The 26,292-nt window shown below is 51.6% G+C and overlaps 1 protein-coding gene across 1 annotated transcript; it reads right to left on the bottom strand.

Annotated features, from left to right (window-relative positions):
* LOC144111518 (uncharacterized) lies at positions 1-20,326 on the bottom strand. Its single transcript, XM_077644842.1, has 4 exons — positions 19,914-20,326; positions 10,282-10,669; positions 7,904-8,165; positions 1-1,808 (listed from the first exon to the last, which is right to left on the bottom strand). Exons 1-4 carry the CDS (start codon positions 20,139-20,141, stop codon positions 1,523-1,525), a joined length of 1,164 nt encoding a protein of 387 aa, XP_077500968.1. The 5' UTR covers positions 20,142-20,326; the 3' UTR covers positions 1-1,522.
* Positions 20,327-26,292: the final 5,966 nt, after the last annotated feature.

Genomic DNA, 26,292 nt, shown 5'->3' with positions numbered 1-26,292 from the left:
ACCAGACCAAAGTTTTTATTTTCTTGCTGTCGCTTTTTCCCGGATTCAAGCAGAGATGTGCGATTAGTGGATCGACAAAAAACGAGAGATTATCTCCTAATACCTTTCGTGGACCAGGGCTTCTCAAGAAATGCAAGCACTAACTCTCATGATCTGCATCTGCACGAAAAAAAAGGAACTTTTTGCCTGAATGGATAACAGGGAGGTTAGGGGAAAGGCACGGAAAGAAAGGTGCTCAGTTTACTGTCTCAGTAAAATACTTTTTCCTTGGATTCACATGCCCCATGTTAAAGTCGCAAGTCTATCAATGCATTAAACTAGATTGTTTCTGCGAGTGTCATGCTTTGGCTCTGTTCGTAGGCAGCAGGAATCTTAACAGTCCTCGCTCACTCAACGCCCAGCTTCTGCAATGAATCCCCAGGCCAGTTAGTTTTTGCTATACCACCGCGCTCTCCGTACGCCCATGCCCTTGCACAGGCAGTGGCGGGAAAAAGGCCAGCTGTTCGCTGCCAAGCGACTACAGAGCACCCGGTGCCGATGGAATTCAATTCAGTTGAAGAAATTCTTCCTTCACAATACATTGCTTAGTCATTTGAATAGTGCAGTGAAGTTAAATATGGCCTAAAAACTACTTGCTCTAGACCGAACACTTGCCAAGTGTCAGTCAAATGTAGTTCTTTTCTCGGTTGTCCCGTCTCACTACTAAATGCAATTCAATTCAATTCGCGTAGCAAGCCGAATTTCCCGTCATAACCTGTGCTTTATGAGCGAGGCCGCACGTCAAGCGCCGGATGGCACACCATAAACGAAGAGCCCTAGAGGTTCAGTATGCGCTGGGTCTCGAGTTTTGTTTTTTGATGCTCCTCTGCTTCCTATTTTCACAATCGGAGTTTTTGCACTGATTTATGCTCGTGGAGTGATTTCACATGTGACTTCAACAGAGTTTATGATGTAAGAAAGCCTGGAGGCTTACGTGAAAGCGTCCTTTAGTTTTCGAGAGAAGGTTCGCCTTGATCCAGCCCTAGGTCGATCTTTTAAGCTTCGCAGTTGTTTTGTCCTAAGTGCGATCAACAACGCTTTTCTGTCGCTGGCCATGAAAATTCTGGAGTTTGCGCCGAAATTTGAAGGCTTGGAATCCTTATGTGTCCGACGGACAGCGCAAGATCAAAACGTGGAGGCGGCACAGCCTGGACAAGAAAGACGCTAACTGCCGTTGGGGTATTTCACTCAACTTCCGCACCGCCGTACCAGATCTACAGGAGTTCATGATCTTTCGCCCGCGTGTTTGTGAAATAAGCCAGCTGGTAGCGAGCGCCCACCACTTTCCTGTCTTTGCCTAGTTCCCCCGTCTTTGATTTTGGGCTGGTCGAAATACCACTGAACATGCAGTGCAGTGTCCAGTGGTGTCGCTACTATGACAATCAATCCAGCATTCTACAAGACAGCTCCGCAGCCTCTATATCGCAGTCTCCGTCGAACCATTAATCGCACATCCCTGCTAAACCCTTTCCGTGGCGGTACGCTAGGCGTTCTGCCAGGAGTCCGTGACCAGCCTGACCGGCGGCACGGAGGAGGCATTCACGGGAGCCCCCCACGGTCGTAGAATCTTCTTGCCGCTTTTTGAGACCCAGACGGACGGGGCGCGCACGTTCTGAATTCGCTTCTTCTGCATCACGAAGGGGAGCGTGCTGCCAAGGACGCAGGAGATGCTGCAGGCCACCACCAGGAGCAACAGGAGGAGGCTGATCTTGGTGAAGCCCTTGTCAGCCATGCTGTTGCTCGCCGAGGTCCCATCCTGGGGTGGTGGGCTGGGGAGAGGAGAGAGGTAATTTAACTTCAATGTGAGGGAGGTCCTCAGCGGCTAAGCGCTTTGTGGCTTCGGCCACCAGTCTGGCCATTTGGACCTGACAGAGCTGGTGTTCAGGCCTGTGGTCGATCAGCCGTTCCTCCAGGACAATAGAGCAGCGTTGTCCTGGGCTGTGCCGTGTGGGATGCTCAGCCATTTCTGTAGTAGTGGTAGTAGTAATAGTAGGGGTTTATTAAAGTAATAATAAAAAGGAAGGATAAGATTTTTGGTAGCCCCGGCATCTGCCATCGATACTGAAGTACCTGAGCTGGGGCAGCGGAAATAAAGGATAGCAGACAGAATAGAGAAACGAAATGAAAGAGGTGAGCGGACAGGAAAAGAGGATACAGGGACAGGTAATCTACACAAATCATTTACACAGTAAGAAATGTGCGATGTCAGTGCACGTTAAATATCCCCAGGTGGTCGAAATTATTCCGGAGCCCTCCACTACGGCAACTCTTCCTTACCTCTTTCACTCCCTCCTTTATCCCTTACCTTGAGGCGCGGCTCAGGTGTCCAACGATAAATGAGACAGATACTGCGCTATTTCCTTTCCCCAAAAACCAATTAATATTATTATTATTATTATTATTATTATTATTATTATATTAATATATTATTATTATTATTATTATTATTATTATTATTATTATTATTATTATTATTATTATTATTATTGATAAGAAATGTGTACAGGCTGCGCGCGTGATTAGTTCATTATGAAACAAGCCATTGTCGAACATAGTGAAGATTGTAGAGGCAACACACGATGACTGTCCAACCTAGTGCAAGGGCACTCGAACGCGCAAACACGACCTGTCGATTCTAGGCCATTCTGTGTTTGGGGATGTTTTCTAGGTTTAAGTTCAAATAACGCAAGTACAGTCGAGGCCGCTTGTAAAGAACCTGGAGGCAAAGCTGGTTTCATAATAATAATAATTGGTTTCTTGGGGGGAAAGGAAATGGCGCAGTATCTGTCTCATATATCTTTGGACACCTGAACCGCGCCGTAAGGGAAGGGATAAAGGAGGGAGTGAAAGAAGAAAGGAAGAATAGGTGCCGTAGTGGAGGGCTCCTGAATAATTTCGACCACCTGGGGATCTTTATCATGCACTGACATCGCACAGCACACGGGCGCCTTAGCGTTTTTACTCGAGTGGTTTCATTCGTTGTATCCAGTTTTCGTTGTACGTGGATTGTCTACATTACAGCGAAAAAAGAACAAAGTAAGCAAAAAGTGGTGTTGACTAATTAAAAACTGCATCACGCACGTCTATTTCTTCGCAGCAGGTCCTACCACGGCTCTTTCCGGGCTATCCAGAGCGGTCATGTTGTCCACGCCCAGCTCCTTGCTGCTAAAAATCTGCTTTAAGGACGAGATAAAACTAACTATGATTGAAGCATCCACGGCATGTGGTGGCAGGACGGCCACGTTAAGATTCTAAGCGGTAGAGGACTGCACGTCCTTCGCGTACAACGGCTTCATAAGGGAACCGCTCTGCGACATTGTCATCACATCCGGTCAAATATGCATACTCGCCATGGTGGCTAAGTGGTTAGGGCGCTGGTCTACTGATCCGGAGTACCCGGGTTCGAACCCGACCACGCGGGCAGCGTTTCGATGTAGGCGAAATGCAAAGTCGCCCGTGTGCTGTTCGATGTCAGTGCACGTTGAAGATACCCAGGTGGTCGAAATTATTCCCGAGCCCTCCACTACGACACCTCTTTCTTTATTCTCTCAGTCCCGCCTTTATATCTTCTCTTACGGTCCGGTTCAGGTGTCTGCCGAGATGCGAGACAGGTACTGCACCATTCCCTTTCCCCCAAAACCAATTTTAATTTTCAAATGTGCATTAACGATACGATGCGTGGGGACAAACCTAAAAGCGTCTCATCATGGTGTCTTCGACAGCGTCATCTAAACTTAGCGTACCGCACGCGCGAGAATATATCAGCTGCACTGAGTGCTATCTGATTCTGTCTGCAGAAGCACAAAAGATGAAGCCCACTGAGCAGGCGACGCATGCCACGTGACCAGCATGGTCAGCAAAGCATTCAAACTTTTCAAATCACTGCCCGCTGGTGGATCCACGACCATGCATGTTAGCTTCACTTTCGACGCGGCCACACTCGCGCCCAATGCGCCTCTACTTCCATTTGGGATGCTTCTCCCAGCCGCAGCAAATACAAAGAAAATGAATTGACCTTATAGGTTGCGCGCGCTTGAACATAAAAATTAGTCTTGGGGGAAAGGAAATGGCGCAGTATCTGTCTCATGTCGGCGCACACCTGAACCGCGCCGTAAGAGAAGGGAGAAAGAGAGACAGGTGCCGTAGTGGAGGGCTGCGGACTAATTTCGACCACCTGGGGATCTTTAACGTGCACTGACGTCGCACAGCACACGGGCGCCTTTGCGTTTCGTTTCCATCGAAATGCGGCCGCTGCGATCGGGTCAGAACCAGGGTGCTCCGGATCAGTAGCCGAGCGCGGTAACCACTGAACCACTGCGGCGGTGCGCGCGCTTGGCCTGTGGCCACTTTTTTCTTGCTTTTGTGGGTCGACATGTTCTTTCCGGGCAATATCGCGGTGACTGAGAGGAGCCCTCCAGTTTCGACCCTGAACTATAATAATAATAATAATAATAATTGTTTCTTAGGGAAAGGAAATGGAGCAGTATCTGTTTCATGTATCGTTGGACACCCGATCCGCGCCGTAAGAGGATATATAAAGGAGGAAGTGAAAGAAGGAAGGAAGAAAGAGGTGCCGTAGTGGAGGGCTCCGGAATAATTTCGACCACCTGGGGATCTTTAACCTGCACTGACATCGCACAGCACACGGGCGCCTTAGCGTTTCGCCTCCATGAAAAAGCGTACATATTTTGACGGTAGCACCACACCCGTTTATAGAAGCGAGCGTTCGTTTTATCTGCGGCCGTTATGAGCGGACTTGCCTGCATTTACTAATATATATCCTATGGAACTCCTTGTCATGGTGGTTTAGGGGTTTTGGCATGAGGCGGCTGTATTTCTATGCAGTCGAAATGCAAAAACCACCGTGTGCATTGCGATGCCAGAGCATGTTTAAAAACCCGAAGTGGCCGAAATTAATCAGACTTCCTCGGCTACGACCTACCTCAAAGCCCATGTGTCGAGTTAAACACCAGAATTTACAATTTTGCATTCTCTACGCTGTCGTACGGCTACAAAGAAAAGGTGTAATTACCAATTTGAATCCACATATTAGAGGTCACGCGGCTATAAAGGAATGTTATGTAGTTTTTCTTCCTAGCCGCATTACTGCAAAAGCAACACTGAGAAACAAAGCTCCATTTATTTACAATCGGCTCCAACTTGCGCCTGGCCCCCTTATACACGCCAATTTTCTCTAATTTCTCCATTGCCGCGCCCTTTGAACATAAGCTTTCCTGCTTTCGGAGTCCATTCCTTATCCTGACAGACCGTCGCTTAATGATTCTCGTATTAAACGGTCTAGACAGAAGAAATCAAACGGAAGGTTTGGGCGTGGGCAGTTCATGTAATGCAAAGGGAAGATAACAGCTGATCCCTAATAGTAATGGAGCCGATTCCAAGAGTAGGCAAGCGTAGTAGGGGGCGCCAGAAAGTGTGGTGGGTGGATGATATTAGGAAGCTTGCGGGGGGGGGGGGGGGGGGGGTGTACGGTGGTTGCAGCTCACAAAGGAAAGGGTTAATCGCAGAGACATGGAAGAGGCATTTGCTCTGCAGTGGGCGCAGTCAGGCTGGTGAGGAAGAGCGAGTGCTTTGTATTGGACCAGTGACGCTTTCCACCAAGCTAAACATTTGAGCTTCTCCAAAATCATTGTTCAAATTGCCCATGATTCATTCATATGCTTGCAAATTTCCCTCCATCTATCCTCTAGTCTCTCATTTACTTTTTCTGAATAATTGACCACACCTCAGCTATGATTAAGCCGAAAAAAATTGTGCACGGGCGGCTGCAGAGCTTCATACAGGATTTCTTGCGTGTCTTGCACACGAAATCTTTTCGTGTGCACAGCTGGCCACAACTATCATCTGGTATCGAACGGGCTGTTTTTTGCTGCCAACAAAATCATACAATATTTACACAGGAACCACCCTGCAAACTATGACTGATCTCTAATTTTCCTTAAGGTTTCAATGCACGGAGCAAGTCAGATGCCAGATTGTCAAGTCTCATTGTTTCAATATATCTTGCAACTGCTTCTTTAAGATACTCTCGAAATGGCCGTGCGTCAGGACGTGCAAGACGCGTTGCCATCTTGCTCGTGCATATCAAAGTCAAAAAGTTTCTTCAGACAACGTATGGTACAGTTGCCTAGGGCGCAGACCAAAATGCAAATGGATGCCTGACAAAGAGTCTGCGCCCTTCTTGCTCCCAGTCGAGAGCACAAGGCATTCAGCGCGTAAAATAAACACTAAACGAGATGTAAATAGAGTGGTTGGTTAACATTGAAACTGGTGTTATTTCATATAAAACATTTATGTTCAACACTTGGGCAAATACTCTGAGAAACAACAGAATAAAAACGAAAAGAGCGGTCTTGCCTGCAGTGACAACAGATACATAGTGATGCTATTTTTGAAAGCTTTCAATGATTGACTTTCCTGAATAATGCTTACATTATGATGGTGATCATTTAAAAAACTACTACGCAATATACTAAGCGATCCCGGAGTTTGACGAGATTGTAAGGCACACCATCTTTGTTTTTAATGGGGAGCTATCCAATGCCCTGAGGGTCAAGCAGAATATCATTCTATAGGTTTCGCCGCCGTGGTGGCTTAGTGGTTATGGCACTCGGCTGCTGACCTGAAAGACGCGGGTGCGTTCCCGGCTTCGGCGGTCAAATTTCAATGGAGGAGAAATTCTAGGGGCCCATGTACTGTGCGATGTCAGTGCGAGTAAAAGTACCCCAGGTGGTCGAAATTTCCGGAGCCCTTTACTACGGCGTCCCTTATAGCCTCAGTCGCTTTGGGACATCAACCCCCCCCCCCCCTTTGAACCATAAAAACTTTCTTTAGGGTTCCTTGGAGGACATCTCCGAAAAAAACCTCGTGCCAGCAGTCAAATAAATCACGCTCACTCGTTTGATCCTTAATACGCAGAAAGCATAAACTCCCCATAGCACGCATAATCCCTTCTTTTGCAGCCACGTTATTACGGGCAATTTGCCGCTCTGTATGCGAAAAGGAAAAGCTTCGGCTGCAACAGAAGTCAAAGTCATCAGGAACTTTCGATGTACTTGGTTAAAGGGAAGCATTGATTGTCTTGTAAATAAAAAAAATAGCTTCAAAATTTTTTGAGCCCCGCCGCATCATACCTTTAAGGCAGAGCTTGTGTGAGCTCAAATTTTTTATAAGTTCAATTGATGTCATTGGAAAATATACTTAATAATAATTGTTTTTTTTGGGGGAAAGGAAATGGCGCAGTATCTGTCTCATATATCGTTGGACACCTGAACCGCGCCCTAAGGGAAGGGATAAGAGAGGGAGTGAAAGAAGAAAGGAAGAATTAGGTGCCGTAGTGGAGGGCTCCGGAGTAATTTCTACCACCTGGGGATCTTTAACGTGCACTGACATCGCACAGCACACGGGCGCCTTAGCGTTTTTCCTCCATATATATACTTAACTTAATTTCCAAACCCAAATTCGTCACGACGTGTTGAGTAAAAACTGGTTTTTAGAAAAGGAAATGGCGCAGTAAGTATCTCATGTATCTCGGTGGACAACAAAACCACGCCGTAAAGAAGGGATAAAGGAGGTTGTGAGAGAAGAAAGAAAGGAAGAAATAGGTGCCATAACGGAGGGCTCCGGAGTAATTTCGACCACATGGGGATCTTTAACATGCACTGACAGCGCACAGCACACGGGCGCATTCCTGCGTTTCGCCTCCATCGAAACGCGGCCGCCGCCTGGTTCGAATCGAACCCCGGTGCTCTGGTGCAGTAGTCGAGCGCCCCACCAATGAGCCAACGCGGCGGGTCATCTCGAGTAGAGTTATTACAAAACGAGGGACTAATGTATAGTGGCGTACCTGGTGGGTGCAGCAGCGGCGTTCACGGCCACGTACTGCGCGGGAAAGGCCTCCAAGCTCGAGTAAGCACTGCGGTTGGTCGGCAGCTGGAGGAAGGGCTTCCTCACTCCCGGAAAGTACATCCCATTGAGGCCGCCCTTCTCCGTGCTGTTCTTCCCGGGGTTCGAGAACACGAACACCTCGAAGTCGACGCTGATGAGTCCCGCCACTGGCTTGATGTCCGTCGCGTTTACCTTATCGCTGCTGTTGGTTTTGCTGACCCCTGAAGGAGTGTGTGCGGAGGGCAAATACCAAGCAATTCTGGACAAAACAATTTTTGAACAGAAAAGAGTTTATGAGTGCATTTTTTCATATATTGTGAGATTTCACTATAATAACCAATAGATCCGCATATCTCCCGGCGACTGACTTGCATTTTATTCTATTAACGTTTTTCCGGTCATCAAAAACATTCCGCGTTCCTTTTTTACGGCAGTCTGAACTGATCGATGCGAGCGATATAATAATTCTAAAAGAAAAGGTTTTGCTACATATCGGAGGAATTGGTTTGAAAATTGATTTTTGAGGAATGGAAATGGCGCAATATCTGTCTCAAATCTCGGTGGAAACTCGGTGGACACCTGCACCGAGCCGTAAAAGAAGGGTCTCCGGAATGATTTCGACCACCTGGGGATCATGTGAGGGCGCGTTAAAGATCCCCAGGGGGCCGACATTATTCCGGAGACTTACCATTACGGTGTCCGAAGTGGGTTAGTGCAGACTAGGGCATAAGGCCGGGTCGACGCTCGGCCAACGTCATGACGCGTGATACCTTTGGTTGCCGGTATTTTGATCTAGTTATTGCCCCCTTGATACCAGCGAGGGCTGGTAAGCAATTGACGTTGAGTGCCCGTACTGTGGCTGTAGGTGTCGTGCTGACCTGTACCACCTAGTTTGGCATTGTTCAGAGTTCCGCAAGGAACGCGGCGACCTTGTCGCCAAGCATGGTTTGCCCACCGATGGCGAGGAATTTCGTGCATTGAGCAGAGCGAGAGCGAACGGCATGTGGGAAAATATTGACAAATATGCTATGAGGCCTCTACAAAGCAGTGTAAAGTGTGGCTAGACCACCCATGGTGTCCCTTCATGTATCAATAGGCGCCTACATTTCTCTTCCCTAACAACCCAATTGCCCAACAAACGGCCTTCAGCCTGCCTTTCAAAATAAACAGCTGATTTATTCATTCAATCTAGTTATTCCTATTCTATCCTATCCGCCATGGTTGCTCAGTGGTTGGCGTGCTCGCCTACTGATCGAGTGCACCCGGGTTTGAACCTGACCGCGGCGGCAGCGTTTGGATGGAGGCGAAACGAAAAGGGGCCCGTGTGCTGTGCGATGTCTGTGCCCGTTAAAGATCCCCAGCTGGCCAAAAATTATTCTGGAGCCCTCCACTACGGCACCTCTTCCTCTCTTGTCTCAGTCCCTCCTTTATTCCTTCCCTTACGGCGCAGTTCAGGTGTCCGTTATACAGATACTGCGCCATATCCCCCCCCCCCATTTTTTCATATTTCCTTCTGTCTTCTTTCACTCTATCGTTTCTCCCTTCCTTTACGGCGCGGTTCGGGTGTCGATCCACTGAGATATGTGAGACAGTTACTGCTTCATTTAGTTTCCTGAAACGCAAAAGGCACCCGTGGGCTGTGCGATGTCAGGGCACTTTAAAAGATCCCCCGGTGGTCGAAATTAAGCCCCGAAACTTCCACTACGGCACTTCTTTCTCTCTTTCTTCTCTCAGTCCATTTACTTTCCTGAGATGGGACTGAGAGAAGAAAGAGAAAGAAGTGCTGTAGTGAAGGTTTCTGGGTTAATTTCTACCGCCGAGGGATCTTTTAATGTGCCCTGACATCGCACAGCCCACGGGTGCTTTTTGCGTTCCGCCTGCATCGAAACGTAGCTACCGTGGTCGGGTTCAAACTTGAGTACTCCGGTTCAGTCAGTAGACAAGCGACTTAACTACTGAGCCACTGCGGCGGGTCGGAAGAGTGGACCATTACCTTCAATATTTCTATAATAATTCTTTATTTCCATCAGTGATGGAGGAAAGAGCGGATAAAATTCGCTTTATAGGCAAGCAACCAGTACCTTAAAGGTTTTCAATATTCAAAATATTTGTGCAGAAATGTTGGACGTGATCAAAGAAACAAAAAGCCAGCCGACACAAGCATTACTGGAGAAAAGTTAGAAAGAAACTAAATTAAAATAAATAAACTAATTTGTTCACTCGTTCGAAGCGCCTCGCAAAGCAAATCATTCAGCTAGGGACAGTCGGTTGCGGAACCTCGGCAGCAGCTCACGGACACGAGCGCTTATGGGTTTTCAGTTTTCACAACGCCCGTACCTGTCCCATTGGCTTTCTCGTCTAGGCGGATGACGCCTGGAAGAACGGGCACAGCTGCTGCAGGCCGTGGCACGAAATCCGGGTTAACCACAGGTGGTGCAGCCATGAAGTTGTTCCAGAAGAACTGCATCAGGTCGAGGCCCTTGGGATCCTGGCTCACGGAAGAAAGCGCAGACGATGGCTCGGCGACGCCCGAAGAACGTGGAGCTCGGCGCGCTCGAGGGCCGACGACCATCTTAAGCTCTTTCTTCTCCTTGGCGGTGGGCTGGTAAAGATTGCTCTCTGGTCCTTTCCCCTCCTGTGTTTTGGGACTCTGGATAATCAGCGCGCTATCCGGCGCTGCGACACCATGGACGGCGACAGGCGCAAAGACTGGCTGCATCTTCATCTGCGAGAATAAGGGGCGCTCGTCAATGCTTACTTAATCCAGAATGCTCAGCTCTTTACGAGAGGAGCTTGATATTGCATACGTTATTGATGGTGATGAGGATAATACGGTGATTTCTTTGGAGGTGGTGCTACCAGAACAAAAACAGCGCAGGAACAGGGACACGAAAGAACACGTTGCAGCGCTTGTTCCGGCTTCTACTTTCTTGTCCCTGTTCCAGCGCTGTTTTTGTTCAAGTATGTACCAACTCGCTCAACTCGTCGTGTTGCTGTTAGTGCAGAGCATGAGCTGATGTCTGCCATAGGTACAGGAAGTGGGTTGTCAGGTGCAAGAGAAATTTCAAGGGATCTTCCAGCCCCTGAACACATTCCTTGCAAACCCCAATGTTGCAGGAGGTAAAGCACAAAAATGGTCACGCACCCTAACCAAACGCAGATTTCTGTTTCCGGACCTAAAGTGCCGAAGATAGCTATTTCTGTAGCACGGAATTACCTACTTTTTTTATTCGCGAGACCGATCTGCGTGTTGGTTAAAAAAAATGTTTCGCGTTGCCCTCAGTACAGCGCATGTTTTGTATCTTAGAAAATGCCCCATAGCCGTGTGTCCACGTACACTGCAGGCCTGAGTAAGGAGAAAACTTTCCTACAATTCTCCTTCGTCCCCCCAAATTGAAGGTTGAGCATGCATCGGCATCGAATTTTCTCCTTCAAGAGGGAGCCTTCCTTTGATACACAGAGCTAGGTAATGTGACTACTGGCGGCACAAATTCAATAACACCAAGCGAACAGGACAGTGCTCCATCCTCATTGGTCCGGTCGAAGTTACGTGCTCCTCTAAAGTGGCACCACGTTATTGCGATTTGGCGCGATAACGTTAGAGGCCCCTATGTCCAGAAACTCCGGTGTCTGAGTCAGCTTTGTGAGCGAATAATCATGACCTTGACTCTGGCAGGCGGTGCTAGACAGCACCCTAGAAGGCAGGTGGGGCACCTAGGTCATGCGACTTTGCGGCTTCTTCACATACTTCCCACCTGATAGTGAGCCAACTGCGCACCGTGGCAGGTGGCATTCAAATTTATTGGTTGCTCGGGAAGAGCAACCTGCGTCTCAAAAGACCCACCTCTGGGAGCACCTCTCATCGGAGGGCTGTGGCGCATTGCTTAACGGCTGCACCAGTCTAGGAATCTGAAGTGGAGCATAACCTTTGCATATATGGGAATTCCCTGATTACGCTATAGCTTCATACTGTTAAGGCGGAGCTTACGTGCCCGCTCCAATTTTTGTTTTTTGTTCCGACAGCTCTACCAACGCTACTTCGTCAAGAGCAAAGACACTGACAATTCCAGAAAAAAATAGCTGCGGTTTAAATACTGACCCGCTGCGGTGGCTCAGTGGTTAGGGCGCACGGCTACTGATCCGGAGTTCCCGGGTTCCGACCCGACCGCGGCGGCTGCGTTTTTATGGAGGAAAAACGCTAAGGCGCCCGTGTGCTGTGCGATATCAGTGCACGTTAAAGATCCCCAGGTGGTCGAAATTATTCCGGAGCCCTCCACTACGGCACCTATTCTTCCTTTCTTTCACTCCCTCCTTTATCCCTTCCCTTACGGCGCGGTTCAGGTGTCCAAAGATATATGAGACAGATACTGCGCCATTTCCTTTCCTCAAAAACCAATTATTATTATTATTGGAGGCAAAACCCTAAGGAGCCCCTGTGCTGCGCGATGTCAGTGCACGTTAATGATCCCCAGGTGGCCGAAATTATTCCGGAGCCCTCCACTACGGCACCTCTTTCTTCTTTTCTTCTTTCACTCCCTCCTTTATCCCTTACTTTACGGCGCGGTTCAGGTGTCCGCATATATATGAGACATACTGCGCCATTTCCTTTCCCTAAAAACCAGTTATTATTATTTAAATCCTGCTGAACCTGGTTAGAAAGCGAAAGCTGTGGTGTATCGGACAAGTAGACGCGGCTTGACGTCCATCACGTCGAGTGCGTTGCGCACACTGCGTAAGCTGCGCACCCACCCTGCCACCCTGGAAGGTGTCAGTTAATGTTCGATTACCAGAGGTTGGTCACCCATAGAACGCTGCGGCCGACTGCTGCAGTGCGGCTGGTCGTCGGCTTCGGCGATTTTCAGCCGGAGCAGCGGAAGTTTCCGCCTGACTTTAGCAAGATCATCCCCAACGTGCACCGAAAGCTGTCGGGAACATCTGGACACCAGTTTTTCCAAGGTGGGCCCGGTTAAACCCCCTTTTCGGGCAACACATGGCCCGATCGGGCCGGTGGTGCGGCTAGGCCTAACGGCCGAACCGGTACCCGGCACATCGGGGCCTCTGGCCACTGACGCCAGTATGGCTGCTACGCAAATCTCCTGCCGAGGCTACGACGCCGAGAACATGCACTGGACAACGGTTCACCCAGCGGAAACCGCAGGCCCAGTTTCGGCAACGGTTACCCCAGCGGCAACCGGAGGCCCAGATTCGGCAAGATTTCGCAGCGCCGCGTTGAACGCCGCAGTGCTGCGCCGAGCGCAAGACCAAGCATTAAAGCCGGCGTCCGTAGACGCGCCCGGCGTTCACGCCGGAAACCAGCAGTCACCCGCCCCGCGCGCGGCGGGCCGCAGTCGGCGACTGCTCAAGAAGTGGAAACCGCCTGTTATTCCCAAGCCTGCTCCAGACGACTACGTCGTCGTCATCAAGCCCCGGACCCGCGTCTCGTTGTACGAGACTTTCCAGGAGACCAGCTACGGCCGGGCGTTCACGGCTCTCCTGGGCGCGCAACCCGCAACAGATCTTACCATAATACCGGTAAGAGAACAAAACCTCATTATTGTTCACACTGCGAAACCTGAGCTAGCCGACCGTATCATCGGCGAATTTGAACTTAATGGACCCGACGGGAAGGTCCCCCTTGTGGGGCACCTGCGCCAAGACGACAAGGACGTCTGCTACGGCGTCATTACCGTCCGTAACTCTGAAACTACGGACTCGCTCCGTACTAGGCTCCAATGGCGCTTCGGCACCATCGTGGAAGTGCGAAAATTTGGGACATCCAACAAAGCGAGACTGACTTTCGCCGGAACAGAGAAGCCACGTTTCGTGCACTACGACTCGGAGCTTGTACAAGTTAGGCCTTACCAGCGAACCATTCCAGCCTGCCGACATTGCGGTGTGGTCGGCCACCGCGTGGACGCCTGCCCCGGCCAGAGGCTGGACCGGTGCGGCCTGTGCGGACAGCAGGCTCTACTCGTTGAGGGGGTGCGGGCCCCTCACCAGTGCAACCCAAAGTGTTCAGTGTGCGGCGCGGCCCATGCAACGGGGGGCCCAGCGTGTACTGCTAAATATCGCGCTATCCAGCCCACGCAGGCCGAGCGCGGGCGTAAATCGAAGCGAAACCGACGCAAGCGTGGCAAGCGTCGCCCGGACAAGCTGAAGGCCAAGGCTGCCGACCACGCCATGGACCAGCCTGTGAATTCCTCTACTGGAGCCAAGGGAAACCTCCAGCTGCGCCACCGCCGCCTCAAGCCGGTGCAGCGAAGCCCCTCGGACCTCCACAAAACGGCGGCTCCAAGACGTGGGCAACCGTTGTCAAGCAACACTCCCAGGTGAGCGGCGCCGGCAGGGCAGCTTCTCCCTTCGCTCCCCCTTCCCAATCCCAACAACGGCCAATCTCTGCCGAACAAAAAGAAATATCTGCTCTCCGCGAGCAGGTTGCAAATTTTCAAAAGCGCCTCGCAATAGCGGAGGCCCGCCAAAATTCCTCCAACCACACCTCTGCCTCATCCGCAGCAGAGGCAATGGAAAGCGACGCAACCCCTTCAGGACAGGCTGCGCATGCCCTCACGGCACTCGAGGCGAGAGTGAGCGCGCTCGAAACTCAAAATAACAACAGAATATCCGCATTGGAAACGCAAATCAATGCCACACTTACGGCGGCACTCAACAAAATTAGCCACCTTGCGGCATCTATCCCGAACCTCATAACCGCTCAGTTCGCTCAACTCACCCGCGCTCCCAAGCGCGCTGGCCCGCTCAAAACCTCCGCAGGCCGGCAGCTCAAAGCGTCTAGGCGTCGAATCGCCGGAGAAGAAGAAGAGGTCCCCTGTGCCATCCTCAGTATAGAGAACGCTCCTCTCTTTGGAGCCACTGGCTCTCAAGCCTCCTCTCTCCAAACTCACAACTCTACCCTTGATCATGGCGGGCGCCCCTAGAAATAGGAAGCATCCGCGAAGCACTTCGATCCCTATTCAAATTGTACAGTGGAACTGTCGCGGATTCAAGGCACGCACAAAGCGAGCCGATCTACGCCTTTTCCTTACAACGTTCCCAGAATTACCTGCTGTGGTGGCCCTTCAGGAGCCAGGAAATGGCGCCACCCTTGCCAGTTACACGGTGTACCAGCAGGATGCGCATAGCTGCCTCTGCGTACATAAAAATCACACGGCCTCCCAGGTTGACCTGGATCTTAGCGCTACTTTCTCCTATGTAATGGTGACGATCCTTCCGCTACGCAAACAGGACCCCCCATTGCACATACTCAACACTTACTGTCCCCCAAAGCTACCAAATGTTACATTCGCAGATATCTTCAGCCGGGCTTTGAAGGTCGCGAATCGGGATCCCCTCATCATCGTTGGGGACTTTAATGCTCCCAGCACCTTATGGGGGTACACACGTGAAGAGAAACGCGGACGCAAGTTGGCGGAGCTTGTTTCCACACTGGGCCTTACTCTTCACACGGATCCCACGCAACCCACTCGTATAGGTAACTCCGTTACACGAGATACGTGTCCGGACCTCACCTTTACGAAAAATATTCGCTATGCAGATTGGAGGAACACCGAGGAATCCCTCGGTAGTGACCACTGCATAATTACCACTACAATCCATACCAAGCCACTCACAAGACCACAGGCCAATGCAAAACTACCCGACTGGACCAAATTTAGGAACAGTTACACCAATCCTCAATCGATAATGGACCAAGGATACTCAACGTGGTCCCAACACCTAGTATCCCACTTGAAATCAGTCGAGCAAAATGTTCAACTCTCAGAGGCGAGCCCGGCGGTGGATAACCACCTCCTCCACCTCTGGGAGGCACGACACAGCCTAGTCCGCCGCTGGCGTCGTCAAAAACACAATCGGAAACTCAAAATTCGAATTGCGGATATCACCCAACAGGCGGCACAATACGCGGCCCAACTCGCCGACTCCAATTGGGTGCACCGATGCAACACTGCAGCTCGGCAAATGTCGAGTCGGAGTACGTGGCGCCTCTTCCGCGCTCTTATTGATCCGGCACAAACCCGTACTGAGACACAAAAACAGCTTCAAAGGGCTATACATAACTTCACTGGAGACACGGCCAAACTGGCCGATGCGCTCCGCGACCAATATCTGAGTATACACCAGGATCCCCGTGGTCAGGCGTACTCGTATGCAGGTTCCGAGAACGCGGATTTGGATCAACCGTTCCAGCTCCATGACCTAAAAGCGGCCCTGGCTAAAATGAAGCGAGGTACAGCACCAGGCCGGGACAAGGTGACGGTAAAGCTTATTGCCAACCTCCCAGATCCCGCCTACGAAACTCTCCTCGATTACTTCAACACTATCTGGATTGGAGGCACACCACTCCCCATAGATTGGAAAACGGCACTAGTAACTTTCATTCCCAAGCCAGGTAAAGCCATTAACACCGACAACCTCCGGCCCATCTCCCTCACTTCGTGTGTGGGGAAGCTGATGGAGACTATGGTCCGCGACAGATTGTCGGCTTTCCTGGAACAACAAAACATTTTCGCAGACACCATGTACGGTTTCCGCCCACACCGGTCCGCACAAGATGTCCTGTTGCAACTTCACAAGGAGATTCTCGACCCCGTCGAGCACCCCAGCAATGATAAAGTAGTCGTCGCACTTGACCTGCGGGGGGCTTTCGACAATGTGACCCACGAGATCATCCTATCCCACTTGTCGCAAACACATTGTGGGCGCAATACTTTCAATTATATCAAACAATTCCTTACAGATCGCCAATCCTATATCCGGCTACAAGACACAGAATATGGCCCATATCAACTTGGTACACGAGGGACCCCACAGGGAGCTGTCCTCTCGCCATTACTATTTAATCTGGCCATGATGAAGCTCCCTACCCAGCTGGCGGAGGTCGGCGGTGTGCAGCACGCTCTGTATGCGGACGACATCACCCTCTGGGCAACACAACAATCGGTTGGAGACATCGAGACCAACCTGCAACAAGCGGCAGCTATAGTGGACGAATACGCTCGTCGCTGTGGTCTTGAATGCTCCCCGAGCAAATCTGAATTTGTGCACATACGCCCCAACTCAAAGTGCACAACCAAAATTGCCCTTTCCCTACTTAGCGGACCGATACCTGAACACGCGGAGATCCGGGTACTGGGGCTTTTCATTCATCATAGGCGCAAGATAGACACTACCCTAAACAAGTTACGTAAGGTGGGGGACCAGGTGCTGTCGGATGCTCCGCCGGGTGTCCAATAAAAGGGGGGGACTACGATGCAAAGATGCCCTGCGGCTGGCCAATGCATTCGTGACCAGCCGGATTTTATATTCGACTCCCTACCTCCACCTACGCAAATGCGATGAGAATGCCTTAGAGGTAGTTCTCCGCAAGATTTATAAGAGAGCGCTCGACCTCCCCATAACGACGTCCAACAAGCGTCTCCTCGGTCTGGGGATGACCAACACCTTTTGGGAGTTACGAGAAGCTCATCTTAACAATCAATACTTGCGCCTAAGCAAAACACCTGCGGGGAGCCGCCTTCTAACCCGCTTACACATTTCCTACGCAACACATACAGAAGAACGGGTCCGCATCCCTGAAGCCTGGCGCTTGGCACTCCAGGTGCGACCTCTTCCGAAGAACATGACTGCAGACACCCATGATGGTCGCCGTCTCGCGCGGGCGGAGGCTATTTCTCAACAATATGGCCACAAGCCAGGTGTCTTCTATGTGGATGCGGCCGGCCCGCACCATGGGGGTTGGTACACGGCGGCCGTCATCCACCAAAACACTACAGTTCAGGGCCTTACTTTCCGTGCCCCAAACATTACATTTGCGGAAGAGATCGCCATTGCACTGGCCGCCGCAGATCCAGAGTCCCGAGTCATTATTACGGACTCCAGGGGCGCCTGCCGCAATATTGAGCAAGGGTACATTCCAGACCGTGCTTTCAAAATTCTCCACGCATGCGATTACACAGGGTTTCCGACCCATCGTACTATCGTGTGGGCTCCGGCTCATGCGGGTCTTGAGGGGAACGAGGCAGCCGACGCTGCCGCCCGCGCGCTTACTCACCGGGCGTCGCCTCATCCGCAGTCTGATCCGGAATTCAATTTCAATCCGGCCATCACCTTTAAAGAGATCACCTCTCTTTATCAAAATTTTCATGGTCTCTATCCCCCTCCCTGTAAAGGCCTCACCAGGGTGGAGGAGCGCTGGCTTCTCCGCCTCTATACCAATACTGTACTGTGCCCGGCAGTACTTAAGCACTTCAATTCTTCTTTCTCGGGCGCGTGCCCACACTGTGAGGAGGAGTTTTCGGACACCTACCACATGGTGTGGGCATGCCCTTCCAATCCTGCCTACCCACCCCACCTCCACCCCACTCGAGAGGCCTGGGAAGCTGCCCTGCGCGGCTGCTCCGAACTCCATGCCCAACAGACATTGGTAGCTAGAGCCCGAGCCGCTGCGGAAGCTACAGGGATCCCGGACTAGGGCTCCCTCCTAGTGTTTGTAAGGGACGGGCCCTTCCGGCTCGCCCCATCGACCTCTCACTGTAAATAGAAATAAAAGTTTTCCTCCTCCTCCTCCTGCAGTGCCGCATGTCTGTCGCAAAGTTAGCGCTAATGCATACAGCCCAAATCTCTCTCTGAACAAGGCCACGTACCTCGAAGAGCGATTGAGGCGTCCACTTACCCAGGGAGCCAGTCATGCGCCCTTTCCCCAAAATCCACGTACAACCGGAGGCAAAATAAGTCGGGGCATGCGACAGGCGGCCAGGATCAGATAAAACTGCATCGCCGCGCCGTCTGACGTTGCACTTCTGGTGTCGAGACATCGCAGTGCGCGTGCGCGTCCTTTCATACTCGCAGCGCTGTCTTTTTTCTCGCCTGCAGTGGACTAGCTGATTGCATGCAGCGTTCGACTGTAGGGGTCGCTCTCTTTATTCGCTTCCTCACGCTCGCACTTTGACGTGCGCCCGCCGAACTGCGATCGTTACGCTCTGAATAAAAAAAGCGACCCCTACCACCAAACGCTGCATGCAATCAGCTAGTCCACTGCATGCGAGAAAAAAGCGCTGCGAGCATGAAAGGACGCGCACGCGCACTGCGACGTCTCGACAACAGAAGTGAAACGTCAGACGGCGCGACGACGCAGTTTTATCTAATTCTGACCGCCTGTCGCATGCCCCCACTTATTTTGCCGCCGGGTGTACCTTAAAGCGCGATTGAAGAGTGCACTCACCCAGGGAACCAGTTATGCGCCCTCTCCTCAAAACCATCGGAATAAAACTTTCAACGCCAATGAGCACAATGAACGCTGACGGCCTATAGATACAGAGGCGAGCGCTCGGTTTCGGTGGTGGCGGCTGAGTGACGTCAGAGCTGACACGTAGCTTCTCCGTTCAATGTCAAACTCGCGCACTTGGCGAATAAGGTACGAAGGGGAGTAGCAAAGCTTTCCGTTTCAAAACGTCTAATACATAATTCGCGGCCACATAACAGACCCAGATAAGATTCTTACCTCACCGATACCGTAACGCAAGTACAGTTCGTGGACAAATTGTAGTTTGAGGTCGAAAGCTGAAGACCTCACCTACGTCACTGATGTGACCTTGGTAGGATTTCGCGGATAATCAAGAAGACCCGTGCATGGTTGGGGGGGTTAATAATAATAATAATAATAATTGGTTTTTGGGGAAAGGAAATGGCGCAGTATCTGTCTCATATAACGTTGGACACCTGAACCGCGCCGTAAGGGAAGGGATAAAGGAGGGAGTGAAAGAAGAAAGGAAGAAGAGGTGCCGTAGTGGAGGGCTCCGGAATAATTTCGACCACCTGGGGATCTTTAACGTGCACTGACATCGCACAGCACACGGGCGCCTTGGCGTTTTAACTCCATAAAAACGCAGCCGCCGCGGTCGGGTTCGAACCCGGGAAAAGGCGCTGATTCAGAACACGCTACGTGTCGATACCTTGTCCAGCAGTGGGTTGCCGCCATCCCAGAAGGACCGCTTCTCGGGGCCAGCCATCTGGGAGAGCTGCACCTCTCGCACGATGGGCTCCACGATCCTCTCGAGCAGGTTCGGGTGGCGGTTTGGCAGCAACCCGTCCGCGACCACGGTCCTGGAGGGGGCCACGACCACGATGACCAGCACCACGATGACCGAGCTCAAGGACGCCCTTCTGCTGGTCGGGGCCATCACAGCGGCTCTCGCACTCTGGTACTCGGGGCCCGCGAGGCTTCTTCAGTGGGCGGTCTGCCCTGGGAGTTGTCCCCCAGCACCCTATAGTGAGGTGCCGCCGACGTGGGCAGGCGGTGGTCTGTGTTCGGCGAACGTGAGCCTCGTGATGCCTAAGCAACCAGGTACGGCGGACGTAGAAGCACGAGACCTGTGTCGCACTCGGCACGCTCCAATTTACGCTTCGTCGACTTCTTTTCTCTTTTATTGCGGCGCATGCTTCCGCACTGCCAGCAAGCTGTTGCTGTTGGCGTCATACAAATGGTGCATACTCACAAGTGGGATTGGCCATCCAGGGGGTGGTGGCTGTGAAAACTTTTATTCAACATTAAGCGAGGCTGAAGCCCGTGAGATCGAGTAAACTAGGAGTCATCCCGACTCCAGGACGTCATTAGTCGAAGCCGCCGCTCGAGCCTGTTGTTCATCTTGTGCGGAGAATGAATGAAAAGCTTTATTGAATTCTTTTGGTCAGTTCCGGAGAGTCTCCTTGCAGCTGCGTCTTGGCGCTTGCCGCAGGCCCCGCCGCGGTGGCTCAGTGGTTAGGGCGCTCGACTACTGATGCGGAGTTCCCGGGTTCGAACCCGACCGCGGCGGCTGCGTCTTTATGGAGGAAAAACGCTAAGGCGCCCGTGTGCTGTGCGATGTCAGTGCACGTTAAAGATCCCCAGGTGGTCGAAGTTATTCCGGAGCCCTCCACTACGGACCTATTTGTTCCTCTCTTCTTTCACTCCCTCCTTTATCCCTTCCCTTACGGCGCGGTTCAGGTGTCCAACGATATATGAGACAGATACTGCGCCAGTTCCTTTCCACCAAAAACCAATTATTATTATTATTATTATTGCCGCAGCCGCTGCCGCCGTCGGGGGCTCCTTAGCAAGGGTGGTCCCTCATTCCAGGGCTCCACTGGTCCTGGCCACCTCGCACGCGTGCTGCATCAATGCCCTTTGGGCGGTGAGCTCGCTGCTGGTGAGCAGGCCCTCTCATTGCTCCGCACTCGGGTTAGTCTGTTTGTGGAAGGTGTAATTGTGTTTACACTCCCATGTGACGTGGTAAAGTGTCGGGACGTCCCCGCACCAGGGGCAGCTGTCGCTGTACTGGGTGGGGAACATTTTGCTTAGGACGTGTAAGTTAAAGAAGGTGCCAGTCTGCGGCCTCCTCCAGCTGACCGCTTCTTGCTGTGTGAGGAGTTTGTGGGGCGGGGGATACTTGAACCTGCAGCCTCTGTAGTGATTGAGGATGTCTGCGTACGTCGGGTCCACCATCGAGGGGTTCTCGAGGTCCTGCGTCAGCAAGGCTCGGTGCGTTATCTCGCGAACCTGGCTGTCAGCCCTCGAGTTGCCCTCGACTCCGGTGTGTGCCGGTACCCAGAAGACCTTTTGCTTCGCTTTGAATCCCGAGGCTCTCGCGCCGAGGAGGATACGTAGGGCCTCCCTGCAGATCCTTCTTTGCTGATATCGTCTGCAGGCCGTTTTGGAGTCCGTTATTATAATCTGTGGCTTATTTCTGCGGTAGCCTTCGACCGCTGCAAGCGCCACAGCGATCTCCTCCCCTTCTGCCACCGTACGTCCTCTCGCGGATGCGCAGCTGATCGTGTCGCCCGTGTGCTCTACGACCGCCAGCGCCACTCTCGTGATGTTGTTGCGTCTATCCCTCGGATATAGTCCTGCGTCCGTGTACACCGTGTTTTCCTGCGTGGCTAGGTGTCTCTCCACGTATTCTGCTCTTGCTTGTCTTCTGGCCGCGTGTAGGTTGGGGTCCATGTTGCGCGGCAGTGGGCAGATTCTGAGGGTTTGCCGGATTTCGTCCGGAATGTTCTCGTCCGGATCTGCTGTGGTTTCCACTCTGTGGCCAAGTCTTCTCAGGAGTTGCCTGCCTGTTTCTGTAAGTTCTAGTCTTTCGAGCTGTGCGTTCAGCTGGGCCGCCGCCAACTCCTCGAAGGTGTTGTGGACTCCCAGCTGTAGTAGCTTGTCGTTCGGGGTGTTTCTCGGTAGGTTTAGTGCGGTCTTGTAGGCTTTCCTTATTAATGCCTCGATCTGTTCTTTTTCCCTCTTGATCGCCGGGTGGTAGGGGAGGGAGTACGTCACCCTACTGACTACCAGGCTCCCGACTAGTGTGAGGGTGTCCTCTTCCTTCATGCCGTGTCTTCTGCTGGAGACTCTATCATTCTGCCGACTTGTTCGGTCGATTTCTGTAGCAGGCTGATCGTGTGGCTGCATTTGCCGCTGCTTGCAGCCACATGCCCAGAATCCTTATGGTGCGTCTTTCTGGTATGTTTTGGCCTTCGAGCTTGATCTCTAGGCTCGCCTCCGTGGGAAAAAGAATTGGTTTCGAGGGAAGGAAATATCGCGGTAACTGTGTCACCTACCTCGGTGGACACCCGGACCGGGCCGTAAGGGTAGGAATAAAGGAGGGAGTGAAAGAAGAAAATAAGGAAGAGGTGCCGCAGTGGGGGTCTAAATTGAAAATTGGTTTTTGGGGAAAGGAAATGGCGCAGTATCTGTCTCCCATCTCGGCTGACAGCTGAACCGCGCCGTAAGGGAAGGGATAAAGAAGGGACTGAGATAAGAAAGGGAGAAAGAGGTGCCGTAGTGGAGGGCTCCGGAATAATTTCGACCACCTGGGGATCTTCAACGTGCACTGACATAGCGCAGCACACGGGCGCATTTGGCGTTTCGCCTCTATCGAAACGCGGCTGCCGTGGTCGGCTCCGAACTCCGGCCAGTAGACGAGCGCTTTGACCACTGAGCCACCGCTGCTGAGCAGGGTCGCCTCCCAGTCCTGCGAAGTGGTATGGGAAATAGAGGATTGCTTGGGATTCTGTTGGCAGGCCCAGAACATGTGATATATACCTGCCAAATGACCACAGTGCTGTCACTGCTCATTGATTTTTGGATCGAAATTTTTTAGGCGGTGACTACCAGTTTTGTAGATTGAATGCGGAAGAAATGAGACAGTATCCGAAATTTGGGCAACTCGGTTTCCGCGACCGAGGTAGTTGAGGGTGGTTAGGGGGCCTAATAAGCTTAAATTTCTGTGTTAAAGAACACAAGAAAAGAAAAACAGAAATAGAAGTAGCGAATAAGAGAAGACAGAAAGAAATAGATAAAAGGGGTACAACGAAGATCATGATGAAAGTCGTTCTGATTCTAGAAGAAAAATTTTGAATAGCGTAGCAAAACTTCCCATTGGTACGTCCTAGAATAGTAGCGCCAAGGGATCGAACAACGTTTTTTTCACGAAAGACTTCAAATTTATTAAACTTCTGGTCAAACTTGGTCTTTTGTGATCATTTATGAAGCAGTTGAAGAAAGCGCCTTTAACTTCCCGCAAACCACTCCCCACTCCCTTTCTTTGCCGACTCTCCATGCCGAGCAACGATGGCGCCACTGATGCAATCGCCAAGACAACGCCTAGTTTTGTTTCGTCGTTTTTGATCGATTTTTGATCGATTCAGGCAAGTAGAATTTAGCATACAGCCATTTTGCTGCCCTAACGGCATTCTGTGCGAAATTTGACCACGAACAACTCACCAGCTGGAGATCTTTAGCTGAGGGAGACATTCTACGGGGCGCGTTTAATTGCGGAATAAGCTGTACTTTCACATTGAAGCATGTTTTTGAACTGCCATTCATGATCTGAGAGAACCTGCCAGATGGGCTCCACTCAGTCCCCGCATATTCTTCAATTTAGTTCGTTCGCTTGATTGGCATCTGTAGTCACTAGCTGCCCTAAGTAGACTTGTTCCGTGAGCAAAAGTAAACGTGAGTCAGCGAGTCCATCCAAATGGCGCTACTTTGAGGTGAAAACGACGCTATAGCCATGGTTTGCATCGCGATGTACGGAATTTTTAGCTTAATGGGAAAGGTCATGACCAGATGAAGCCTTTTAAGACGCATTTAACAAGTGTCCGGTTGAACCCAGTATCTCACGGTCGCGCTCATCTTTTGCGTATTGCTCAAATTATAGACTTCACGGAAGAACTGAGAGAAGAAAGGAAGAAAATGGTGCCGTAGTGGAGGGCTCCGGCATGATTTCGACCACCTGGGATCTGACATCGCACAGCACACGGGCCGCTTTTGCGTTTCGCCTCCATCGAAACGGGGCCGCCGCGTAACTGTTGTCGTTCAAAGCTTTTGTTTGCAAACTGCCAGAGAGCTGACTAGTGACCTTGCCATACAGTCGTCAGCACGCATGAGTACAGCATAGGAGGCGCTGTGATCATTACTTATCTCCTATTTAGCCTACAATGATTGATTGGCAAGCGAAATTCTCAGTAAATCAACTTACGCGCAAGTGTAAGCATTGTATGTAGAACCGAATACACGTGCTGAAATTTCACTTTTGTTTCCTGGGTTACGCTGTCTTGATAGAGTGCTCGGGTACTTCTGGCTACCAGCTAGGGTAGCAGTTAAGCAAATTTCTCAATTTTTTAAAAATTAAAAATCTGTAGGCTGAGTTCAGGCGTCCGCCGAGATGTTAGACAAATACTGCGTAATTTCGGTTTGATTCGGTTTGGTTAATGGCGGGTTTAACGTCCCAAAGCGACTCAGGCAATGAGAGACACCGTAGCGAAGGCTTCCGGAAATTCGACCACCTGGGGCTTTCGACGTACAGTGACATCACACAGCACACGGACCTCTAGAATTTCGCCTCTATCGAAATTCGACCAAGACGGCCGGGATCGAACCCGCGTCTTTCGGGGCCAGCGGCCGAGCACCATAACCACTGAGCCCACCGCAGCGGCTTCTGCGCCATTTCCTTTCGCCAAAAAACCAATCTGCCAATTTTTTTTCCCCCGCCGCGGTGGCTCAATGGTTAGGACGCTCGACTTACTGTTCCGGAGTTCACGGGTTTGAACCTGACCCCCTCCCACACCGCACACGGGACCTCATCACCATTCACCCCCTCCCCAAGAACATGCATCCCGAGCATCACGCGGCTCGTCGTGCTGCTCGGGCTGCAGCCCTACACAAACACTATGGCGCACAGCCGGAGAGCGTCTACGTCGACGCAGCCTCTTACACCTCCTCTTCCGCCTTCGCCCTGGCGGTAGTGCCCAATTCGTACACCCATATTACGGCAGGCACTGCCATTGCCTCCACTCCTGCGGAAGCGGAGGAGGTAGCCTTAGCCATCGCTACTACATCGGCGACCCACATTTTCAGCGACTCAGACCACGGTCCGTAACTTTGCGAAAGGCCGCATCTCCGAACCCCGCTTTCCCGGCTTCTAAGCCGGTCTCCCGCCCCTACCCGACCTATTCAGCTTCTCTGGGTCCCGGCCCACGCCGGCCCACCCAGGTAACGAGGCGGCTCATTCTTTAGCTCGAGGTTTCGTCAGCCGAGCAGGAGCCGCCGGCGCCTGGGGAGGACGCTCGAGATCGAATGGTCGCGTATCACGAGATCACTCTACACTACCGTGAGCATCGGCTAACGTATCCCCCTCCGCACAAGTCTCTCACTAAATTGCAGCAGGTGACGTGGCAACAGCTACAATCCCGCACCTTCCTCTCCCCCTGCCCACTTAGCCCTGGTTCACCCCGGGACTGTTCACGCCCAGTATGCCACCCTCTGCGGCGCTCCGAAAGCGAATTTTGCACGCATTCTTCATTCTTGCTCTGAGCTCCTTCCACCAGCCGATTGGCAACTCACAGACCTCGAGCATTGGGAGGTTGCGGGTGTCCAGTTCTGACCCGGCTGGCCAACGGCAGCTAGTGGACTGGGCTTTGGAAGTCACTGAGAAGCAACACCTTCCGGCCACGACACGCCTCCAAGAGCAATCCCATCACTAGGATGCAACAATTAAGGCTTGCTCTACTTTATAAAGTTTTTTCACCACCACCACCACCCGACCGCGGTGGCTGCGTTTTTATGGAGGCAAAACGCTAACGCGCCGTGTGGTCTTGCGATGTGAGTGCGAGAGTGTCTTTCCACGGCTTGCAGCCAGCTCTCAGTGTCGACGAGTCCGAGGTGGGGCAGGGCAGTCTTTGCGTCGCCGAGAAGCCTGGAATTGTTGCGGTCGCGGCTGCTGTATGATTTCAGGACCTTCCGATGGAGTTCCTGCGTTCGGTTCGTGATTCCTTGTGGATCTCCTTCCAGAGAGCGGTTCACCA

This window comes from Amblyomma americanum, chromosome 11 (assembly GCF_052857255.1).
Source record: "Amblyomma americanum isolate KBUSLIRL-KWMA chromosome 11, ASM5285725v1, whole genome shotgun sequence".
Taxonomy (NCBI): domain Eukaryota; kingdom Metazoa; phylum Arthropoda; class Arachnida; order Ixodida; family Ixodidae; genus Amblyomma; species Amblyomma americanum.
This window is presented reverse-complemented; position numbering and strand designations above follow the sequence as displayed.

Excerpts from the sequence above, each read along its gene's own strand:
- LOC144111518 (XM_077644842.1), bottom strand. The coding sequence starts at position 20,141 with ATGGCCCCGACCAGCAGAAGGGCGTCCTTGAGCTCGGTCATCGTGGTG. Across the intron at positions 10,670-19,913 it reads GCAACCCACTGCTGGACAAG|ATGAAGATGCAGCCAGTCTT; the intron begins GTATCGACACGT and ends TTATTCTCGCAG. Across the intron at positions 8,166-10,281 it reads CGAGAAAGCCAATGGGACAG|GGGTCAGCAAAACCAACAGC; the intron begins GTACGGGCGTTG and ends ACACTCCTTCAG.